The following is a 22,595-nucleotide window of genomic DNA, read 5'->3' as shown; positions in this document are numbered from 1 at the left end:
GAAGAGAAGGGAACTGCCTCCGTGCCTCCTAGGGGCTGCCACTTATATGAGGCAAGTCCTTTGTCTTTCTGCCCCTGCAGGAGGGAAGGAAAGTTAAGACACCGACACTGCAGTCAAAGCAATCTGACCTCACCTCTGACTACTTGTGTGACCTCTGAGCCTCAGTTTCTATATCTGTAAAATGAGGATTGTAACCCAGTTGTGAGGATTAAATGACAGACAATGCTACAAAATGTGTAACAAAGCACCAGGCACGTACTCAACCTGGAAGTATTATTACTATCAGATGAGAAAACAAAGGCCCAGAGAGGGGGTTTGTCTAATGTGATCTGAAAAATGAGGAGGTGCCAGAAAAGCATCTGACTCAGTGGTATTAGATGGAAGACAAGCATGGCTGAGCCAGGAAAATAGTGACTTTATTTGCTACACTGACAGCGGCTCTGAGAGGGGTTGGTTGGTGGCTGCTGTCTCTACGTGGGAGGTCTGAAGAGGGGACAATAATAGTATTTCCCCAGGTGGGGCAAGAAAGGCCAGGCTGGGCAGACCTGGCGCAGGAGTGTGACAACTGCCAACCTCAGGGCTGTGGGATTGGTGGTGGTGTCTCTGAGATGGGGCCCAGTCGGTGGCTCTGAGGCAGGGAGATCCAGGTCCAGGGTACTGGAGAGGGTGCACTACCTCCCGGGCCCAGTGGGTGGCGGCCAGGGCTGCTCCGCCAGCTCCTGCTCCAGCTGTTTGAAACGCTTCTTGGAGGCTCCTTTGGGCCGGAGCCACCGCAGGCAGGCTGGGAGGCACTGGTCCAGCACACTCTGCAGAGGACAGGGACAGTGGCAGAAGGGGCAGCTGCGGCACCGTCCCATCCCGAGAGCCCCTCCAGCCCCGACCCGGGCTTCGGGGCAGGCCCCACCTCCAGCATGAAGGCCCCCACAAAGTTGAAGGCAACCAGGCCCAGTAGCAGCAGCTTGAAGCAGGTGTCAGCGATGTTCCTCAGCGTCAGGGGCCCCCGCAGGAGGCCAGGGGCCAGGAGGAGGCCCACCAGGATGGAGCCCAAGAGCAGCAGGGCCACCAGGAAGGGCACTGGGGGTGGGGGAGTCCGTCAGGCCAGGGAGCCCCTGCACACTCACACGCAAGCCCAGTGGGAGCCCCCAATGCACCAGCCCCCCACTGCACCCCACCCCCCACGCGGCAGCACCGTTGGTGTACAGCGGCCGGCGAAAGGGCGCCCCCTTGGACACAGCTGCAGCCAGGATGAGGTACTGGAAGCTGGACACGGAGAAGACCACGGTGTTCTCATAGTTGGGCAGGTTGTCTGGCGCGGGCACCGTGCTGTTCAGAGGCACGAACCTGGGGGTGTGGAGACCAGGGCTCAGGGAACGCGTGTACAAAGGACAGGGCAAGGGCGGGGTTTGGGGGTGGCTCCCTACTCACCAGGGCTGGGCCACAGTCAGGAAGTAGCCCCCCAGCTGCACGCCAGCCACCAGCGCCACCTGCAGCAGCAGGCTGCTCAGCACGGGCACGCTGAGCAGTGCCCCTGGAGGCCGTGCCCGCCCCAGCACCAGCGCTGGCCCCGTGCGGCTCATGAGCACGGCCACAGTGGTGGTGATGACCAGGTCGATGGCCAGGAACTGCATGTCGCCCAGGTTGGTATTGATCTGCCAGCAGGGGAGAGAGGGCAGAGGGAAAGGTAGCCCCGTGTCTGACAGCGAGACAGCAGCCCTGCACTTACAACGCCCCTCTCCCAGTCTGAGGGAGAAGACACCCCTCCCCCGCTGACCTTGGGAGGCCTGAATCAGATGGGGCAGGTCCCCCACCTGCAGAGAACTCCCAGCTTGAGAGGAGGCTTACGCTCTGCCTTGTGGAGCCCCTAGGTTAACGAGAGGCACACAGATCCTGCCCTCAGGAAGCCCTATAGTGAAGGGGACACAGGGACAAACTCTAGTATAAGATGTGCACTGCTCCGCAGTCTCAGAGCAGACAGGCTGAGACGGCCCTGAGCAGGGAGACAGGTGGAGCCACGGGAAAGGGCAGGGGCCTTGGCTCTGTCCCACTCTCGCCTCCACCTGCTCTATCCTGCCTGGGCTCTGCGTCAATGTCCCCCACGGACGAGGAGCTCCCAGAGGACAGGGACGAAACGTTAGCACAAGACAGCTGTCATGTTTCTGAGGACCTACAGGCTCTGTGCTCAATGCTTTTATCATCTCACAGAAGCCTGGTCACTGAGGCTCAGGACTCGCCTACCCCACAAAGCTAGAAAGTGGCAGAGCAGGATTTGAGGCCACACCATCTATTCCAGACCCAGCCAAGCTCCTAACCACGCTGCCGAGTGTCCTTGGCCTGAGCCTGGCCTGGGCCTGCTCTCGGGCACAGCTCTGTGCAGGGAGCTCTGCAGACACCCACCGTGTAGAGAATCAGGACGGACATGAACTGGGTCAGGCTGTACAGGGCCATATACTTGAAGACGCTGAAGGACGTGTCGAGGGAACAGCGGCCTTCCCTGGGTAGCAAGGTAAGAGCCATTAGAGGGCCCCCGGCTGGCTGACAGGCCAGCCCTCACCCACCGGCCTCTTGTCCACCTCACCTGATGACCATGGGCACACACTCAATGCTGGCCACGCTCGAGGTGAAGGGTGAGACCACTGAAGCCTCGGCCTGGGACAGCGAGATGCCCACGTCCGCCGCCTTCAGGGCCCCACAGTCATTGGCGCCGTCCCCACACATGCCCACGCAGTACCTGACACAGGGGGGTGAGCAGGCGTGGACTGGATTCACACGCTGGCTATGAGCCTGCGAGGCGTCTCCTTATCTGTGAAAGGATCTCACCCACCTCTCGGGCTTCCTGGCAGGACATGGGGATGGCTGGATACCTACTGCCCGTGGGCTGCCTGGCACATAGCAAGAGCTCAGTAATTAAGTGCAATTACCACTTTCGCTTGATAGCCCCAGACAGCCTGCATGGGTTCTCTCTGAGGGCCATGGAACTCTAATGCTGGAGGTGGGAGGGAGGGACGGACTCATGGACCCGCCCGCACCCCTGGGTCCCTCGCCCACGTGCACTCACTGAAGCTTCTGCAGCTCGCACACCAGCTGCGTCTTCTGCTCAGGAGCCATGCGGGCAAATACAGTGCCCTGGACCAGGACCTGGGAGCACAGTGAGGGGGGAGGGGCTGAGGTAGACTCAGGGTGGAGGTGGGGGAGCCAAGAGTAGGGAGCGGAGCATGGGGAGGTATGGGACGACCAGGGAGCCCGGGGCAGCCCTACCTTGGGCAGCAGCCTGGGAAAGTGCTTCATGAGGACACCAAAGGTGAACCCGCTGAGGGCCAGGTGGCTGAATCGGGGGTCTGGCTCCACGATGTAGCTGGCGGCCTGGTCAGAATCCTGGGGGCCCGGAATGCTCAGCTCAGCTCTCCCTGCCCACCCCGGAGAGCCGGGGCCTGGCTCAGGTACCTTGGGTGGGGTCACCAGTGGGGTGTGTGGCAGGAACTCTGGGTCAGCCTCACCTTAGCCCCGTTCACAGCCACAGAGGACTCCACTGGCAGGAACTCAAGGGAGGCAGGCTGGCCCCTCTCAGGAGGGGTGGCATGGAGAATGACCAGACGCTCCTGGGTGCCCACCATGCCGCAGCTCTGGGCCACAGTGACAGCTGTCTGCAGGTTGTCCCCTGGCGGGCATGCGGCAACGTCAGGGTCCAGCTGCTATCCAGGGGAAACCATCCTCACCCCGACATTCAGTAAGTGGGAATGATGCCGGACGGAATCTGTCTGCCATGACTGGCTTAGTGAGCTCAGGTAGGTTATCAGCGTCTCTGAACCTGGTTTCCTTGGCTATAAAATTAGGCATAGGAGGTCTTGGCAACTGGGGGCCTCGCTTCGAGTCGCACATACACTACCTAGTGCTATCAGACTTTGCTGGAAAGTGTGTGCGTGTCTCACAGACCTCCTGAGCCCCTCTGTGTCACTCCATGCCGGCTAGAATCTTTCTTTTCTTGCTCCATGAAATTGTCACAACCTTTGAGGCTGAAGTAATGTCCCCCACTTCTCAGAGGTGAAAGCTAGACCTTGGACAGGTCACCCAGCAGGCACGTGGTCGGGCTGGAACCCAGGCTGTCCGACACCACCCTTGGGCTCTCTGGAAGTCACTCTACTCCTCTGAGCCTCACCGTCCTCATCGTCAGATGGGGCGACAATGAGCACCTGGCAGGGACATGGTAAAGATGCACGGCCTCTCCTCGCTAGACCCTGCTGGTACCTGTCACCATGACGGTGCGGATGCAGGTCCTCCTCAGAGCCTGGATGACTGGCGCCGTCTGTGGCTTCAGCAGGTTCCGCATGACCAGCAGCCCCAGGAGCCTCAGCTCTCGCTCCACGGCGTCTCTGCAGGGGGCATCAAGGTCAGGCAGCAGCCAAGGCCCCTCCCCTAGCCCTGGGCTCTGCCTACACGGGGACCTCCCTCTGGCCATGCCTGGGCCTGAGGCTGGGTCCCCGAGGCCCACCTGCTCAGTTGCTGAGCTGCCTCCACGCTGGGTGCGATGGGCAGTGGCTTGCCGGCGAGGGCCACAACGCGGTAGCCAGCAGCTGTGTAATTCTGCAGCATCTGGGTGAAGTTGGCGGGCACTGCCAGGCAGAGGCAGGTGTCACGGGGACAAGAAAGTGGATACAAGGACAGAGGCGGGGCACCCACCCCATTTTGTGCCCTTGCCAACCAGCGGACTCTGTGGCCCGCCCCCCTCACCTGTCTCGGGGTTACAGAGGCCGGCCACCAGCTCAGGGGAGCCCTTGACATAGGTCTCAGGTTGAGTGGCCCCCAGGCACGCCACCACCACGCTCATGCGCTGCAGGGCTGATGAAAAGGGGAAGCGGCCGAGGATGCCAACTGGCAGCGGGGGCTCCTCCTGCAGGGTTGGAGAGGCAGCTGAGGGGCCAGCCCAGGGAGTTCTCCACTCCCATCCCACACCCCACAGGCAAACCCTCAGCTCACCACGCCCTGCAGCTGGGGCTCCTGAACCGGGGGCCTCATCACAGCCAACACCTGCATCCCAAATGCCAAGTCTGCAGCTGGCCCCTCCTCCAGGACCTGGGAGGCAGGCAGAGAGGGTTGGCATCTGAGGGGCTGGGCGCTGGCGTGGGCTGGGGCAGCCAATCGTCGGCCCATGGAGAAGCAGCAGGAGAGATTCAAGTTAGACTTATGAATGACTTCCTTAATGGGAGACTGGAAAGAACAGAAGACTGTGGGCTTTGAGGTCAGGTCGACCCAAGTTCAAACTCTGGTTTTGTCACTTAGAAGCTACTGGGTGACCATGGACAAGTTATTCCAAATCTCCCTCAGCCTCAGTTTCCTCCCTAAGAAGCAGGTTTTAAGCTTCCTTCCGAGGGCTATGGGGAGGAGTATGTGAGACAAGTGACGTGCAACAGAGTGCTGGCACATAGTAGGTGTTCAGCAGTGGCCTCGGCCATTGCTATGACTGATGGTGGGCATAAGAGATCACCCTGGAAGTCCTAGAATGAAGACCAGGTGGGTGTAGTTAGGGCCCAGCTGCCCAGAGGCAGGGGGCTGACCTGCATGGCCTCCTCACCCAGCCAGTAGATTCCACCATCTTGAGGTCCATGGGGTCGCCCACTGGGGTGTCCTGGAGCCGGCTGAGGGCGTGGCAGGTGGCCAGTGCTCGGAGCAGGGGCCCCATGGGCAGGCGGCGGGGCTCTGGGACCAGTGGCAGGAAGGCCTGCCCCTTCAGGGGCACCACACCCATCACATCCAAGCCATCCTCAGTGAGGGTGCCTGTCTGCAGGGGGCAAGGGGGCGGGCCAGTGATGAGGCCTGGGATGAGCTGTGCCCTGCTGGGCTGGGCGCCCACACCCCAGGCCAGGCGGGTCCCATGGAAGCCCTAGGAGCCAGAGCGGGAGCCAGAAGAGGTCCTCTGTCGCCTCTGGGCCTTTGTCTGGCATCATTTCCTCAAGGAAGTCTTCTTCCTCTACCCTACAGTTGGGTCAGGTGGCCTTTACTTTGGGTTCCCACCCATGGCCTCTTTGCTGTCCCATCATTTGTTCACTGCAGTACCAGGGAGAATGGCTGCACTCAGTGTAACTGTTGAATGAATGAATGAATGAATGAATGAATGAATGAATGAATGAATGAATGAATGGTCTGCATTTCCCACACTGTATTCCAACTGCCCAGTTACACGTCTGGCTCCTTTGCTAGCCTGGGAGCTCTCTGAATATGACCAGGCCCCACCCTTTCTGTTGAACACCTCTCTGTCACCCCCACTGCCCTCTGAATAACATCTAAACTCCTCACCAGAGCCACCAGCCTCTGCCCCCCTCTCCCCTCTGCTCCCCAGACTCCACAGTCTGTTCCCCGAAAGAGCCACAATGCTTCCTTCTACCCACTCCCCTGCCCCCAAGCCCTGCCACATCTCGGTGTCGCCCACTCCTCACTGAGGTCACCCAGGGACCTGTTCAGAGGAGCCTCAACTGCTGTCTAAGAAAGTGACCCCCATGTACCACCCATCATGTCCCCCATTCATTTCCTTCCTAAAACCCGTTACCACCTGCAGCTCTCTGTTCTCCCTGGCTCATTCACTATGGTGGGACACACACACACACACACACACACACACACACACGAACCCATGTCCACGGGACATCTCTGTGTGGGTCACTGATAGGTCCCCAGTACTGAAAGCAGCACTGGGCACCCCGTAGGCCCTCAGTGTTTCTTGAACAAATGAATTAATGATTTCAGACATTTCATCTGCCAGACCTCAAGTCTGATGTGGGTGAGGGCTGGGGCGGGGGGGAGGGGTGCAGTTCCCCTGAGTATTTCTGCCCCAGGACACGGCTGGGCATCCCACAGGCCCTCAGTCAATGTTGCTGAGTGAAGAACGCAGGTGTGGAGGCCTGGCCGTGGTGCCCATGCCCAGCCCGGTGCCAGCCCTGCCCCTGGCCCCCACCTTGTCAAAGCACACCAGACGGAGCTTGCCCCCCAGGTTGATGCGCAGAGGGTGAATGCAGAAGACGCCCTGGCTCCGCAGCCGGCTCTGGGCGTAGAGTGTGCACACAGTCATGGCCGCTGGCAGGGCAGGCGGCACCACCACCGTCACCAGGTCCAGAGCCCGGATCACAATCTCATTCACAGGCACCTGGCAAGAGGCACCGTGAACGCCAAGGGCCAGGCTGGGCCCTGGGCTCCCACCAGCAGCCTTCCCTCTCACTGGCCCCCAGGGCTTACCCGGTTACGGTGGAGGATGAAGATACTGTAGATGGTGCCGAGGAGAGCTGGGGAGACAGCATGGAACTCAGTGGGATTTGGGATGGGGCTTTCGGGGCCACCAGCAGAGTGGGGTGCAGGGGACACTCACCCAGGACAGAGAGGGCAGCCACAAACTTCATGCTGTGTTTGTAGAACTTGAAGTTGATGGGCCGGGGATGCAAGATGGAGCTCACCAGGCCTCCTTTAGCCGTGCAGAACCCTGGGAGGAAATGGGAAAACTGAGGCAGGGGACACTGAGGGCCAAGACAGGTCTCCCCACCCTACCTGCACCTTGGAGGTTCTAAGACATGATACTCTGTGGTTAAATCACACAGTTTGGGGTCACATATGATGGCCCACAGGCCTTGCCCAGCCCTCGTGGGGTTTAGTAAAAACTGAATTAGAAAGTCAGATCTGGTGACACTGGGTCCCATTCCCATGTGGCAAGATCATGCTAGAGTTGTATAGTAGCCCTCCCTTATCTGAGGGGGACATACGAGGTGTGACTAACAAATACGGTGAATGTTAAAATTAAAAAAATATATATTATAGTAAAAGACACATTGCCATTAATGCCCCTCAAAATACTCCCCCTCACTTTGGACACACTTATCCCATCGTCCTTGCCACTTTCTGAAGAAGTTCTGGAAGTCCTCTTTGTTGAGTGTCTTTAGTTGTGCTGTGTGGTGCCTCGATGTCCTGAATTGATTCAAAACGTTTTTCTTTTATGGTCATTTTTAAAAAACTTTTATTTTAAGTATGCTTTTCCCGGACCCATCAGCTCCAAGTCAAGTAGTTGTTTCAATCCAGTTGTGGAGGGCGCAGCTCACAGTGGCCCATGTGGGGATTGAACCGGCAACCTTGTTGTTAAGAGCACCGCACTCTGACCAACGGAGCTAACCGGCCGCCCCTCCATTTATGGTCATTTTGACTGTGGGGAAGAGTTGAAAGTCGCACGGTGCGAGATCTGGTGAATACGGTGGATGAGGACACACCGTAATGCTTTTATTGGACAGAAACTGCCATATACCAGAAGTGATGCGTGACATGGAGCATTGTCACAATAGAGGATGAAGTAAAGACACTCACAAAAGGGACTTCCAGAACTGCCTCAGAAAGTGGCAAGAATGATGGGTAAGTGTGTTCAAAGGGGAAGTATTTTGAGGGGGATTAATGGCAATGTGTCTTTTACTGTCATATTTTTTTTATTTAAACGTTCACCCAATCTTTTGAACACACCTTGTATTCTAAGACCCTCAGTGGGTGCCTGAAACTGTGGATAGTACCAAATCCTATATATACTGTCTCTTCTTATATAGGTATATATCTTTTCACTTAAAGGAAGCACGTTACAGCTTCTCTTGGGCATATCCGAATTGCCAGCATCACTACTCTTACACTTCAGGGTCTTTATTAAGTAAAAATAAGGGTTATGTGAACACAAGCACTGTAATACCGTGACAGTGGATCTGATAACCGAAATGGCTACTAAGTGACTAACGGGCAGGTAGAATATAGAATATGGATATTCTGGACAAAGGGACGATTCACGTCCCCAACAGGACGGAGCACGATGGTCAGAGATTTCATCACGCTACTCAGAACGGTGTGCAATTTAAAACAAATGAATTATTTCTGGAATTTTCCATTTAATATTTTCAGACATTGCTTGACTATAGGTAACAGAAACCACAGATAAGAGGGGGCTCCTGACCGGGATATGAAAGACAGTTTGGGGAATATAATCAATAATATTGTAAAGATTGTGTAGAGTGTCAGACGGGAACATGTCTTATTAGGGAGACCACTTCATGGACAGTGTACTGTGTTTCCCCGAAAATAAGACCTAGCTGTACAATCAGCTCTAATGCATCTTTTGGAGCAAAATTTAATATAAGACCCGGTCTTATTTTACTATAATATAAAACCGGGTCTTTAATATAATATAGTATAATATAGTATAATATAATATAGTATAATATAATATAATATAATACCAGGTCATATACTAATTTTTGTTCCAAAAGACGCATTAGAGCTGATTGTCTGGGTAGGTCTCATTTTCGGGGAAACATGGTAGGTGCTTGACCACTGCACTGTACACCTGAAGCTGAAGTTGAATAATATTGCATGTCAACTATAACTTAACATATATAGTCACGGGACATAGAGTACAGCATAAGGAATAGAGTCAATGGAATGGTAATAGACATACACGATGTCAGAGGGGCAATAGATTGGGGGAGAGGCGTTATCACTTTGTGAGGGGTGGAATGTTTAATGAGTGCATTGCTTTGTACACCTGAAACTAATAAAAAAAAGAGGGGGCTCCTGGATAGCACTGCCCCCTTCCTATGGGGTGGGCTCTTTCCTGCTTGTCGCATCCCTGCCCACTGCAGCCAACCTCAAGCTGGGGTGGGATTTGCCCAAGGTCCCTCAGCAGGGCAGTGACATAGATGGGTCCCACCCTGCCCTGCGTCACCTCTGTCTAGGTGCTGGGCCCAGCACACTTCCTGCTTGCCTGACTCCTACCTGTACGGGTCACCACTGCCAGTACATGGGGTCCTACGAAGGCCCGGGCCTGCAAGATGAGGGTCCCACAGAAGAGTGTGTGCCGCCGGTGGGTCTCTGGGCAGTAGGGCACTGGCCCCTCCAGCAGGGCTGTCTTTAGCACTGGAATGCTCTCCCCTGGGAGGGACATGGTGTGAGATCCATGACGGCCTCCATGCCACTCCCTCCCACCAAGACCAAGAGTTATGCACAGAATTGTGTCATAAGCCCATGGTCTCGTGTAACTCTTCTAACCATGTATGAAGAAATCATTGCCCCCAATTTACAGAGAGGGATATTGAGGCTCAGAGAGAGCAAACACGAAGACACAGTGAGACAATCCTGGAAGGGTGTGTGCCAGCCAATTACCAGGAACCGTCTCTTAGGGAAGCCAGAAAGGGTGCGTGCGCACACACGCTCGTGCATAGCTCGGGGACAGAGGCTGGGAAAGACTTTCTTCTTCTGTCAGCGTTACTTTATAACAAGCTGTATTACTTTTATAATTCAAACCACTAAAGATGTAGACATGAGCGAACTTAACCTCTGTAAAGCCCTGAGCCCACTGCCTGGTAGAGCAGCGATCTCCACTGAGGGCCTAAGGGGTGTCGGATCAGCAGGTGCTGAAGCCAGGATTGTTAGCTGAGCACAAGAGGAAACGAAAACTCAAACTAACGGTTCTGCCACTAAAAGGCTAAAAGGCTGGGGGGCTTGGTGGCAGGGAAGGACGTGCAGGAGGCCACAGGCCCGGGGCTGGGGCTGACCGGTCAGAGAGCTCTCGTTGACCACGCATTCTCCAGCCACCAGCGCAGCATCACAGGGCATCAGCCCGCCCTCCCGGGGCAGCATCAGGCAGTCTCCGGGCACCAGCTCACTGGAGTCGACCCATTCCTTCTCTGAGGGCAAGCGGGAGCCTCAGTATGGCCCAGGCCCTCCCCCGTGCCTGGCTACCTCCCCCAGCCTCCCTCCCTTCCCCAGTTCTCACCTCCCCCAGGCCGGCACACGCACACCTGCACGGACAACTTGACCATGTCCCTCAGGGTCTGGCTTTGCTGTGGACAGGGGGACCAGTGTGGAGAGGGTGGGCGAGGGCCCCCTCGGGGACCCGCCTGCCCCACCCTACCCACCTCCCATCGCCCACCTTTCTGGTCTTGTACAGCGACAGGCAGATGGAGACGGAGGAGATGAGGAAGACACACAGGGCGTACCAGTAGTAGTGGTCCGCCAGCCACAGCCCGACGCTGAAGGCCTGGAACCCATAGTAGGGGTTCAGTGCCTGCGGGAGGGGCGGGGGGCAGCGTCAGGGCCTGTGGCTCCTGGAGCAGCGCAGCCACAAGGAGCAAAGGGACCAAAAGCGGCCACAGGCCTATAGCCAGGTGCTTCTCCTGGTCAGTGCCTGCGGACGTCCCTCGAGCACCCAGCTTCTTTATTCTGACGAGGACACTAGCATTTACATGCCCGGCCCCCGAGAAGTACTTCATGTAAGTGTTATACAACGGTGATGACAATTCCACAAGGCAGGTGCTACGACCAGCTCTATTTTACAGATGAGGAAACTGAGGCACAGACGGGTTACATCACTTTCCTAAAACCAACTCCCAAGTGGCTGACTGGGGTTTACATGAGGCCAGACTCCGAGACCTCCTCTCCCTCTCACAGGTGTCAGCCCTCCCTCAGAGGGCTGGGATGGTAACTGTACTCCAGATGTGTCTGGGTCACCGGCTTCCCTTTGTCCCTGGGTGGCCTTAGCCATGCCTACCTCTGAAGCTCAGGGTCCTCATGCCTGAACGGAGTGTCCCTACTAGTCCCTACTCACTGGACTCTGGGGAGAACGAAAGAGGATGGCTCTGGAGCGTGGCTTGTGGCACAGAGCAGACACCTGGGCTATATGGGTTCACCTCTTGGCCTCCAGTCCCCCTCTGGACCAGAACCTCTAATTCCTTGCCCTGAGCTGACAGGCTGGGTCTGAGATGACAGTATTATGGAGAAGGGGATAGCTGGTCTGGTCTGCCACTATCAGGCCCAGAGACAGCCTACCTCGTCCAGCAGCAGCTGCAGATAGGACTTGACAGGCACACTGATGACGTTGGGGCCGTAGATGGTCCTTCTGTGAGAGGAGACGTGGCAGAGCCATCAGACGGAGGGAGCTGGGGCAGCTGGACCCTCCAGGGGCAACAAAGCTCCCCACTTTACGGCTGGGGAAACCAAGGCCCAGAGAAGGCAGATGACTGGAAGAAGGCAGATGACTGGAAGAAGGCCCCGGGTAGGGGGCAAGATAGGAGTCCCCCACTCTCAGGGCACTTGTGGTTCAAGGTAACACGCACCTCACAGTTTGGTCCTGGAGGCCGAGGCCCAAGCGGGAGTGGTGGATGTCATCACAGGTGCGGCCGTAGTCCAGCAGGCTGGGAAAGGTGGGAAGGGGGCACTTGTGTAGGTGACGGGGCCTGAACTCCGCATCTCCCACGCCTTCGGGCCCACTTCTGGCACACTAAGCTAACCAGGAAAAAAGCAGGTCCCTCACTAACTCTGGGCTTAACGTTCTCCTTTAGTTCCTCTGGGCCCCAAACCATCTCAGTGAGGAAGGAGAACAGTGAGAGACGATGGTAATATTTAATGACAACAGCAATGAATGATGCCTTAGGTAAGTCACTTAACCTCTCTGTGCCTCAGTTTTCTCATCTGCCATATGGGTGTGGTGACAGCACCTACCTCACAAGCATATAGACGGACTGAATGAGATAAGCCATGCCAAGTGCTTGGACAGGGCCTGGTCCTACTAAGGGACGAACACATCAGAGATTTCTGCTGCTCTTTGTAGCAGAGGCTGTTGGTGCCATCCCCACACCTTGGCACTCACCTCTGCACCATGCAGAAACTTATGGCAAACACCTATCTTTACCTGAGGGCTTCTTCTGGCTGCGGGAGCTCGCTCTGCCCGTGAAGCGCAAAGGAGTTCCCCAGGAGCAGCCCGTCACCAGCAATGGCAGGGAGGTGATACACAGTTACCCTGGCCTCCTCACTCTACGTGTGCCCAAGGAGATTCCCTAGGGGACCGTGCTGCCTGGGATCACCTTCCACACTGACTCCCTGCACGTGAATCCCCGTCTCGGGGTCTGCTTCTTGGGGCTCTAGCTCAGCCGTGTCGTGAGGTCACATTTATCAAGCACTGAATAGGTGGCAGAGCAGGGACCGGACCCCATCCAGATGGCCTGAGCCCACTGCCTACTTCGGCCTGAGGCTATGCCAGCTTTATACGAAGCTAATGAATGTATTTCACTGTCAAAATAGTCCCAGGACGCAGGGATTCCCTTCATCCCCTGCTTACAGAGACCCCCTGGCCCAAAGGCTCAGTGACTTGCCCGTGGTTGCAGGAGGGCAAGGCATAGAGCTGAGGGGAGCCCAGGCCAGGCCACTTCCTGCCGCCTGTTCGGCCCAATGCAGCACCGCTGTGGAAGGTGGGGTCAGCCTCGGAACCTGCCCCCTACCTCACTTGGCAGAAGGCTTGCTGGGTCTCAATCCAGACATAGCGCTGGCCCTGGAAGAGGTAGTACCGCAGGACCTGGGGAGAAGAGAGGCTGGGCTGGGCGCTGCCCGGGAGCAGTGTGTGTGTGGGGGAAGGGCGGGCCCAGGGTCACAGCAAAGAGGCTGAGAGGCCTGGAGTGTAAAGGAGCCAGCACCCCGGATGTTTGTGACAATGGAACAAGAGGTGCCTGGAGAACGTGGAGTCCACCCCAAGCCCTCATTGTACAGTGTGTAACTAAGACCAGAGAGGGGCAAGGAGTGTCCAGAACCCACCTGTCCACTCACTGCCTCTTCCCTCCTGTGGAGCGGGGTGCTGTCCTTCCATGCCCCCTCTGGTACTGCCCCCACAGCTGCCTGGCTCCGGCCATCCTCTGCCTGGGCCTGTGGGGGCAGCTCCAGGCTGGGGAAGGCCGCGGAAGTTACCGTGGAGTTCTAGAAGCTGCCCCAGCGCCTCCCCTGCCCTCCCGTGGGTGGGAGGCACCAGGAGCAGAGCTTTTGCGGGTGGGGGGCTGGAGCAGCACAGGCATCTGGGAAAGGGCGACGGGGCTGCCTCACCTGCCCTCGATGATGGCCTCCGTCTGCACCTGGACAGTGTAGCGCTGCCACGAACTATCCTGGAACATGTAGGTGTGGACTCAGTTCTGGAAAAGAGCCCTCCCCTCCCAGACCTTCCCCACAGCCAGGTATCAAGGATGTAGGTGACCTCCTCAGGAACCACCCGACCTGCCGCTTCGGTCCACAGCTCAGATGGGAAAACTGAGGTCCAGCGAGAATCACCTCTGCGATGTCCCACAGAAAGGGGTCTGACAACCTGAGGATACTCCACCTCCCGCCGGCCCCACCACCACTGCTCCTCAGCTCGGGGCTGCCCTGCTTGGCCTCTTACCTCTTTGTCTCTTATTTCGATGACGAGTGTTTCGGCGCGGGCCAGGTTGCACGGCTGGAGCCGCAGCCACACCCCCCATGCCGGCTTCCACCGGAAGAGCAGCAAGGGGATCCCTGCCATCGCCCAGACCACGACGTGATAGCCTATAACCCTCCATGGAGTGCCACAGTAGCCGCTGAGCCTCTGTGGACACAGGTGAGAGAAGGCCGAGGTAGGGGCAGAGCGGGGGCTGGAGGAGACAGCCGGCGGCCTAGGTGGGCTGGGGTTCTAGTCCCACCTGGGGTTCCCCCGCCCTTTCCTCGCCCACGTACCACGGATGAAACTGAGGAGTTGAGGGGATCTAGAGATGTCTCTATCGTCAGGGTCCCATAACTGGCGGGCGTGTTGCCCACGAGAGGGCTGCTGTCTGTGGACAGAAAAACAAAAAAGGTCATAGTTGGGGGGGGGGGATGCTCCTCTTTATTTCTTTAAATATAAGAAGCATCATCATTTTATAAGCTGGTGTGATCGATCCAATAGCTCAAGTCTTCCTGGGTCTGTTATCCAGCTGGTCTGTTTGGTTCTCACTCAGCGTCTTGTTTCCTTGTATGTCTGGTGATTTCTGACTGGCTCTGGGCCCCGACTGGGGGAATGCGGCCTGGTGAGCACCGTGAGCTTCCACAGAGCTCACACATCCAGCTGTGAGCTTCCGGGGAGTTCTGTGTCCCACTTTTCCATCCGGTCCCCACCCTGAGGGCAGGATTGGATTGGCTGGCTGTTGATCCTTCTGCAACACACCCCTGCCCAGCACAGGCCTGGCAGTGAGGTGATGCTGAGAAGTGGAGTCTGGGCTGATAAAACATCAGGCCCGCCTTTGAGGGTAGCCCCACTCCAAAGGTGGAACAGGGGTGAGGGAGGAACCCAGCCACTGGAGGTGGGCCGGAGAGGACGGGCAAGCTGAGCAAATCCCCACCAGGTCTGTGGAGAGAAGCTGCTATGTACTAGGGCCCAGCTGAACAGTTACCAGCGTTCCTGCTGTGAGGAAGCCCCTACCATATCATCCCCATTTTACGGATAGGTAAACTGAGGCTTGAGGAACAACACCATGTGGCTTTATTGCAGAAATTCTTTTTTCTCCTGTCTCCTCCACTGTGGAGCTGTGAGGTTAGCGGGGCAGGCAAACAGTGGGTGTTTTGAGGCCCTACAGGGGATGGGGCTCACTGCTCCCACCCTTGAGCAGCTTCTGCCAGGGTTTCTCTAACTGTGGTCCCCGGGCCACCTGAGCACCTGTTAGACATGAAGGTGCCCGGGCCCCGCCCCAGACCTGGAGCAATGATGGTGGTGCTGGCCATCTGCTCGAGTCAGAGAGCCTCCGGAAAAGTTCACCAAGGGGGATGGGAAGCCAGGCTGGGAGTAGGAGAGGAAGGAGGGTGGAGGGCTGATGATGATCTGGGCTCCCTCGCTCCCCTTCCCCAAATGGAGCCTTGCAGAGAACTGATCTAAAAGTTTCCAGTCAAAGAGCCGCTCAGGGTGTCCCCACCACTGTCACAATATCCCAGCCCCTGAGCTGCTCCATCCCCAAACACACGGGATTCTGCAGCATCCTGCCACCCCCTCCCCGCCCAGCCCAACAGCAACCATAACAGTACAATTATTATCTCCTGTTTGGGGGAAGAAAATGAGGCCTGGAGAGGTGAAGTAACTTGCCCGAGGCCACAGAGCAAGTCCATGGTGGTGTCGGGATGGATGAAGCCCAGGCAGGCAGGCCCACGTGGGTTTGAAGCCCTCTGCTCCATCAGCTGGGAACACCGTGAGGATTGGGGGCCATGTGTCCCCATCAGCCCAGACAGTCCGTTCTGTCCTGGCCCAGCCCCCCACACCTCCTTGCCTCATGATGATGACAATAATTACTATGGTAATTATTAATAAAAGCATAATAAGAGCAGCCAATACCCATTAAGCACTTCCCAGCTGACAAGAGCCACTCTGAGACTCTACACGAATTAGCTCATTTAACCCTCCAGCACCATGATGAGGGAACTCATTTTTTCTCATTTTACAAATAAGGGAGTTGAGGCTGAGGCACAAAGATCCCTTAATAAATGGGGGAGCTGGGAACCCTGAGCCTAGCTCCTGTGCTTTTGGGGCCCCTGTGGGAACTTTCAGAAAACGGCCGTGCACCTCCTGAAGCCTCTCAAACTGATGACTCAAAAACCAAATTAGCCCAACCCCCGCCTACATCCCTCCCCATCCACTCAGGTGACTCAGGAAACAAACAAATGGAGCCACCAGCTCCAGGAAGACAGACAGAAGACTCACACACACACACACACACACACGACACACACACCTGTAGTGCACGCATGAGTGGGGCCTGTAGCCCTCAACCATCAGGGTCTCCGGCCAGCGGTAGTCTCGAGGCCGGAGGGGCAGGAGTCCAGGTCAGCCTTCTTTCCTGGGGCTCACAGGTCAGCCCAGCCCGGGTCCCCTAGTGGTCCCTTTCACTCTCTGGTCCCAGCCCAGTCCAGTCTGTGAGTGAAGCTGGTCGTGCCATCATTTCCTTCCCTTCCTGAGGACAGCCCATAGACAACAAACAGCTGGGTCCCCCTGCTCTGTGGTGAGCGCAGGGGAAAGTCTGGGCTGGCTCCAGACCGGGCTCCCAGTCTGGGGGCAGAGGAGCAGGCATTCAGGACAACTCAGGAGTCTGGTAACACTGCGTTCTCAGGTCCTTGGCCACCAACAAGCCACAGACCTCTCCTCGCACCACTTCAAAAGGCCGAGGTCCCCTTTGTTCCTGGAGTCCCCGCTGTTTCTTATGCCAGGAGTCCCTCACCTGCCCTGGAAACTCAGAGTGGGGCAGGGTGGGTAGTTTTTCATGTCTTGTGGTTGTTCTCTTATGTTTCTATGATGTAAGGGGAAACAGCACCTCGGGTTGTAAGGGGCTGACACAGGGTCCTGCTCTAAGGGCTTTACATATGTTAATTCATACATTCCTGTGAAGTGGGTATTGTTTTTATCCCTAGTTTACAAATTAGGAAATTGAGACCCAATGAGGTGAAGTAAGTGGGTCAAAGGCCAGGTAGCCAGCGAGGGGTGGGATGTGGATCCAGGGAGTGTGGCTCGAGGGTCCACGCTCTGAACCCCGGCACCACCACCACCATCAGCGTCGTCTCCATCAGGAACTGCGCTCCTGACTCTTATAAGCAAGCCGTGTTTTGCAAGGCAAGTGGCTTAGCTTCTCTGGGTTTCCACTTCCTATCTCTACGATCATAGCCCTGAAGCAGCTGGCACAAGAGGAAGCACGAGCGACCACCACCCACGGTATCTGAAGTTCCAGAAGGCTGGCCCACTGCCGGCAACCCTGCCAGGGAGGCGTGGCTCTGCTCTGACCCATTTCTCAGGCTCCCTTCCATTTTCCTGTCATCCTGCCAGAAAACCCACAGCTGTGCCACTGCTCCCACAGGCACTTGACAGCTTCTGCCTTAAAATCCTCAGGCGGACAGGAAAGAAGCCAGCAGCATGCTGGGCCGACCTCAGCTGTCACTGTGTTCGTGCTGATCTGATTTCATCCTGCAACAATCCTGCAACTTCTCCGATTTTACACGTGAGAAAACAGAGCCTCGGAGAAGCAGTCTGCTCATGGATTTGTCTAGCAGCTGGAAAGGGCACCTCTTACTCCAAAGTCCCTTCTGCCCATTTCCCCCAGATCCACCAACACCCATCATGACATCAGGCTTGCACAGGCGTCATCGCCTGTCCTGCTCACAGTGCCTGGCACATGGCTGGGGCTTAGGAACCGTTTATGGGATGGATGAATGAATGAATGAATGCACATCTCACTGGCATGACAGCATGGAAGCGATGATGCTACGAGTCACTGTGTCCATCTCTTGCCTCTGGGGCAATCAGCTGTGAAGGTCAGAGGGCCTCGCCAGTGACCATTTTGTGCCACTCTCACTTGCTCACTTCCTCCAGGATGTAAACAATGTCCCCGTGGGAAGTTCTTTCTTGTGTCTATCACACAGTTGTCATTTTACAAGGATGCTCTCCCAGTCAACTGTGGGGAGAGGAGCCTGAGGAGGAAGTCACATCTGTGGAAAAACTAGTCTCGGCAGTCAAGGTCAAGCCCGGGGTACTCTCTCCTGCAGGACACCCATCAAAACACTCTAAGGTGCTTGTTTATCTCTATTCACATCTCAGTCTCGCTAGGGATGGCACAGGAAGGGCATGCCAGCCAGTATCTGATCCCTCCTGTACCAACAGCTCAGGGCAGGCACACGCAGGCTGCACTTGGGATGAGAATACTTTCGTGATTGTATTGCTCTTCCAAATAAAAGCGACTGATGTTCACACATAACCCTCTGAGGGAGGGACTACTATTATCCCCATTTTACACCTGGGAAAACTGAGGAACAAAGCTTCCAAGTCCTTTGCCCAGATCACACAGCTTGAAAGGGGAGAAGCGGGATAGGAGTCGATCTGAATGAACACATTCCTCTCCTTTCATCCTCACAGCCATCCCTTAAAAAGCATGGATTAGGATCCCCATTTAACATGAAGCACAAACAGGTTGATTTATAGGTCCAAGTCTAGACTTGAACCTAGCCGGAGTCTACAGCCGTGGGGCAGGGCTATCAGCACTGCAGAGCAGAGGGGCTGGAGTCAAAAGACCTTTGAGAACCTCTTGTTTCCTGCGGAAGCCCTGGCTTCCTGCTGGCAGAGGCCCAGGGCAGCACTGCTGTGGTTCCCCTGTGGCCAGGGGCTCCTTTCCACTGCCAGGCTAGGGGCGTGAGGGGCCATCTGCCAGCAGCACCCTGATCCTTGAATCTGGAGTCCAGGGGCCATCTTTCCTCAGCTTTTCCCTTCCCTCACCCTGGGTGCACTTTAGACTTTGGGGGGGGGGGTGGAGACTGAAGGAGAGACCTAAACTGAGGGGCTCTGTAGCTACACAGAGGATGGTTAAGCCCTGGGGGGGCCTTCGCTAGGTCTGGATTCGGAGTGACCCACCCAGAGATGAGACCCCCCGCCCCCCATAGGAGAGGTCTATCGGCCTCATTCACACCAGGTAGCATGTAAGTTAGACTCTGAAAAGGATGGGCCTGCCACAACTGGCCTGGGGTAGGTAACATGGAAGGTGTGGTCCTTGCACCTGGGTGCTGAAAGGCTTCCTCGGTGGGCCTGCGGCAGGAGGTCAGAGTGGCGTTTCGTGCGCCGGGACACTGTGACCTAGGGACCCAGGAGCCCTGGCTTCTCCAACCCCATTCATTAATTCAGCCAGGAAGAAAAACTCCGAGTCTCTTCCCCCACCTGGATTTCCATCACACTCACGAGGGCGAGTCCAGTGGGAGTGGGGGCATCTAAACCCCCACCCTCGCGGGCCTCCAAGTAGCCCTCGCACAAGCGCCGGAGCTGCTTCTCCCGGGGCGGTAGGAAGGCGGGGAGGGGACTGCCCGGCGCCACCCCGGGCTCCTGGCCTCCTTGGGAAGGGCCCCACGGCTGACTCCTCGGGACGGGGAAGGGCACGGGCGCGGGGATCACCCCGGGATCGCTCCCCTGGCTCGCGACCCCACAGTGGGGAGGTCGCCCCACGGCAGCTGCGACGCCTGGCGGCCCGGAGACCGCGCCCGGTTCCTGTTCGGCCCCTGCCGCTCCCTCACCTGCGCTCATGTTGGCTCCTCGCGCTCATCGCCGGCCCCGGCGCTGCGGCCCGTGGCCCTGGCCCGGGCGTCGCGATGGCCCGCAGCGGGGGCGCAAGGCGGAGGGCGGGGGCGCAGCGGAGCAAGGAGGCCTGGGACAGCTGCGGCGGCCAGCAGCGAGCACGCCTGGAAAGATGCCGCAGACGGATGCTGAGCGCCGCCAAGCCCCGCCCCGCCCACTGCGGCCCCACGTCCGCCCTCCGCGCCGCGGGGCCTGCCGGGACTTGTAGTCCGAGACGCCTCTGCAGCACGCGCAGAGACAGAGATACGACAGCTCTCAGACATACACACTCACACAGAGTGGGGGACACTCAGGGAATCCGACAGGACAACCCTCAGACACATGGACACACAGATACATACTTGGAGAAAACCCTCAGACACACAAACACAAGTACGTACCACGCCTCCCACCCCATACCAATTCACATACAGAGGTGTGACACAGAGATACAGACACAATAACCATTAGGCATACACACCCATAAGTGGGACGCAGGGAAACAGGACAACTCTGGCACACAAATACACAGGTACATGACAACTTCAGACACACATATAAATACAGACGCCCAGCACACTGATTCACACATACACACACAGATTCACTCACACAGGTGACACTGAGAGACAACACACACACACACACACAGAGTGGGGTGACACTCAGAAACACAGATGTAACAACTTCCACCCACCTACTACACACTCCACACTTGGCGTCAGCCCAGCGGCTTACCATAGTGGTTACAGACAGACTATGCATGCTGGTTCAAGGGGGCCTCCTTCTCTTTTAGGCTGTGTGACCTTGGGCAAGCCAGTAAACGTCTCTGGGCCTCATTTCTTAATTTTTTTTTTTTAAGCCTACAGCTTCCGATATTCCCAGGAGGTCTCCCATCCAAGTACTAATCAGGCCCAACCCTGCTTAGCTTCCAAGATCAGACGGGATGGGGCGCGTTCAGGGTGGTATGGCCGTAGACTTAAATTTTTTTTTTTTATTAAAAAGAATTTGAGGGGGATTCATTTCTTAACCTATAGGATTCCAATGACATTAGAAATGCCTACTTCATAAAGTTGGTGTGAGGATCAAATGAGAAAAAGCATGTAAAGCACTTGGGACAGTGCCTGGCACTGTTCAGTAATTGTCAAAGAAGTGAGACACACTTGTCCGAAGCAACATGGTCATATATGCCCCACAGAGATATGTGTGGACACAGGGAGACTCTGTGATGCTGTACAATTCCTCTCAAATGCCAGAGAAATAGCAAAGGCATAACCCAGACTCCAGAAGCCTCACAGCATGACCCACAGACACATTTGCACAGGTGGGAGGCGTGGAGGGCCGAAAGGCGCTGGAGACCTCATACTTGTATGCAGCAACAGGCACAAAGGCATGGTGTTCTCCTGACCCCAGGTTCAGTGGCCTCTGGACTAAGGACCTCCAAAGGTGGAGGGTAGATCAGAGACCCCAGGATCTGGGGCAAACCAGGGAAGGATAACGCTAGGGCCAAGCATAGGACTGGACCCAATCCATCATCATTCATCCAGTATGAATTTATGGAGTGCTGGATATTGTTCTAGTTGCTGGGGACATGAAGGCGAACAAAACAGACATGAGAGTTCCCAAAGGTAAACAATAACCTCCTGAGGAAGGAGTGAGAAGAAGAACTGCTGTGGAGAGTAATGGTGGATAGTCTGCAGAAAGGAAGGGAAGCGGGGAAGTCCTTGCCTGTACCTGATACATACCAAAGACTTGGTAAGTAAATTTGGCAAAGGGGTAAATGTTGGCAGGACTTGCTGATGGATAGGATGTGGAGCTGCTGGAATGTGTGGAATCAAAGATGCCCCCTAGGGTTTTGGTCTGAGCAGCTGGGGGGACAGTGGAGCCATTTACTAAGCTGGGCCAGCTGCTGGTGGAGCAGGTTGACCACTGGGGTGGAGAGGGAGTGGTACGATGGCCTGAACTGGCTGCACTCGGTTCAGAGAAAACTTCTTTCGTCTGCAGATGACATTTCCAGTGGGGGCAGGCTACTCACCTTCTCAGAGTCCCCGTTTCCTTCCCCAGGGCTCAGCCCAATGCCTGGTAGACCACTTACCCAGGGGAACCCAGATCCCCACGACGGGCAGGAGGGTTGTGTTTAGAAAAATGGCTTGCTCAGATGGCAGATGGCCTTGCCGAGAGGGAGTGTGGTACAGTGGCAAGGGACTGGGCTCCGGCGCTGGAGAAACCTAGATTTGGGTGTGCAACAGTTGCTTTCTAGCTGTGTGGGCTTAAAAAAGTTGCTTTCCCTCTCTGAGCCTCTCTCCTCATTGGTAAAATGAAAGCTGCCAAGAGGATGAAATAAAGTGGCAGGTGCTTGGTAGAGCCAGTTACTTTCTTTAGATCCTGGCCCTGGACTAGAAGCTTCATAAAAGCAGGGGGCTTGGGGATGGCACTGCAAAACTGATCACCTCATTCTTCATACAGTTAATGCTGCTTGGCATTCCAGAAGCTCCATCCTCTGAGCCATCTGGGAAGGAGCCGCACTTGCCCTTCAGCCCATCATCTTGACTGGGCAGGAATCCAGAGGAAGCTTCCCTCCAAACCACAGAGGATGTGGGAGGTTACCTTTGGGGAAGTGGCTCTCTCACTGTACGTCTGCGGGCTGGACTCCAGTCACCTGTGGGCCAGGACCAATTTGAAGAACTTCCCTTCCTGGGCTGCGCCTCCCCTGGGAGCCCAC

At 56.4% G+C, this 22,595-nt stretch overlaps 1 protein-coding gene across 2 annotated transcripts; it reads right to left on the bottom strand.

Moving 5' to 3' along the window:
• Positions 1 to 393: 393 nt before the first annotated feature.
• ATP13A2 (ATPase cation transporting 13A2) lies at positions 394 to 20,055 on the bottom strand. Of its 2 annotated transcripts, XM_081057315.1 has the most exons (29): positions 19,834 to 20,055; positions 14,509 to 14,603; positions 14,198 to 14,380; positions 13,867 to 13,925; positions 13,585 to 13,711; positions 13,275 to 13,348; positions 12,114 to 12,191; positions 11,827 to 11,896; positions 10,931 to 11,065; positions 10,775 to 10,841; positions 10,554 to 10,685; positions 9,775 to 9,930; positions 7,352 to 7,462; positions 7,222 to 7,268; positions 6,944 to 7,132; positions 5,567 to 5,773; positions 4,972 to 5,067; positions 4,726 to 4,885; positions 4,487 to 4,607; positions 4,243 to 4,367; positions 3,495 to 3,655; positions 3,256 to 3,372; positions 3,056 to 3,135; positions 2,576 to 2,728; positions 2,395 to 2,491; positions 1,426 to 1,649; positions 1,190 to 1,341; positions 905 to 1,074; positions 394 to 806 (listed from the first exon to the last, which is right to left on the bottom strand). In XM_081057315.1, exons 1-29 carry the CDS (start codon positions 19,841 to 19,843, stop codon positions 672 to 674), a joined length of 3,531 nt encoding a protein of 1,176 aa, XP_080913441.1. In that variant the 5' UTR covers positions 19,844 to 20,055; the 3' UTR covers positions 394 to 671. The 2 variants fall into 2 exon arrangements, with proteins under 2 accessions (XP_080913441.1, XP_080913442.1); XM_081057316.1 differs by lacking the exon at positions 5,567 to 5,773.
• Positions 20,056 to 22,595: the final 2,540 nt, after the last annotated feature.

Source organism: Rhinolophus hipposideros, assembly GCF_964194185.1.
Source record: "Rhinolophus hipposideros genome assembly, chromosome: 8".
NCBI classification, from domain to species: Eukaryota; Metazoa; Chordata; class Mammalia; order Chiroptera; family Rhinolophidae; genus Rhinolophus; species Rhinolophus hipposideros.
The sequence above is the reverse complement of the archived record's forward strand: the minus strand, read 5'-3'. Positions and strand labels throughout refer to the sequence as shown.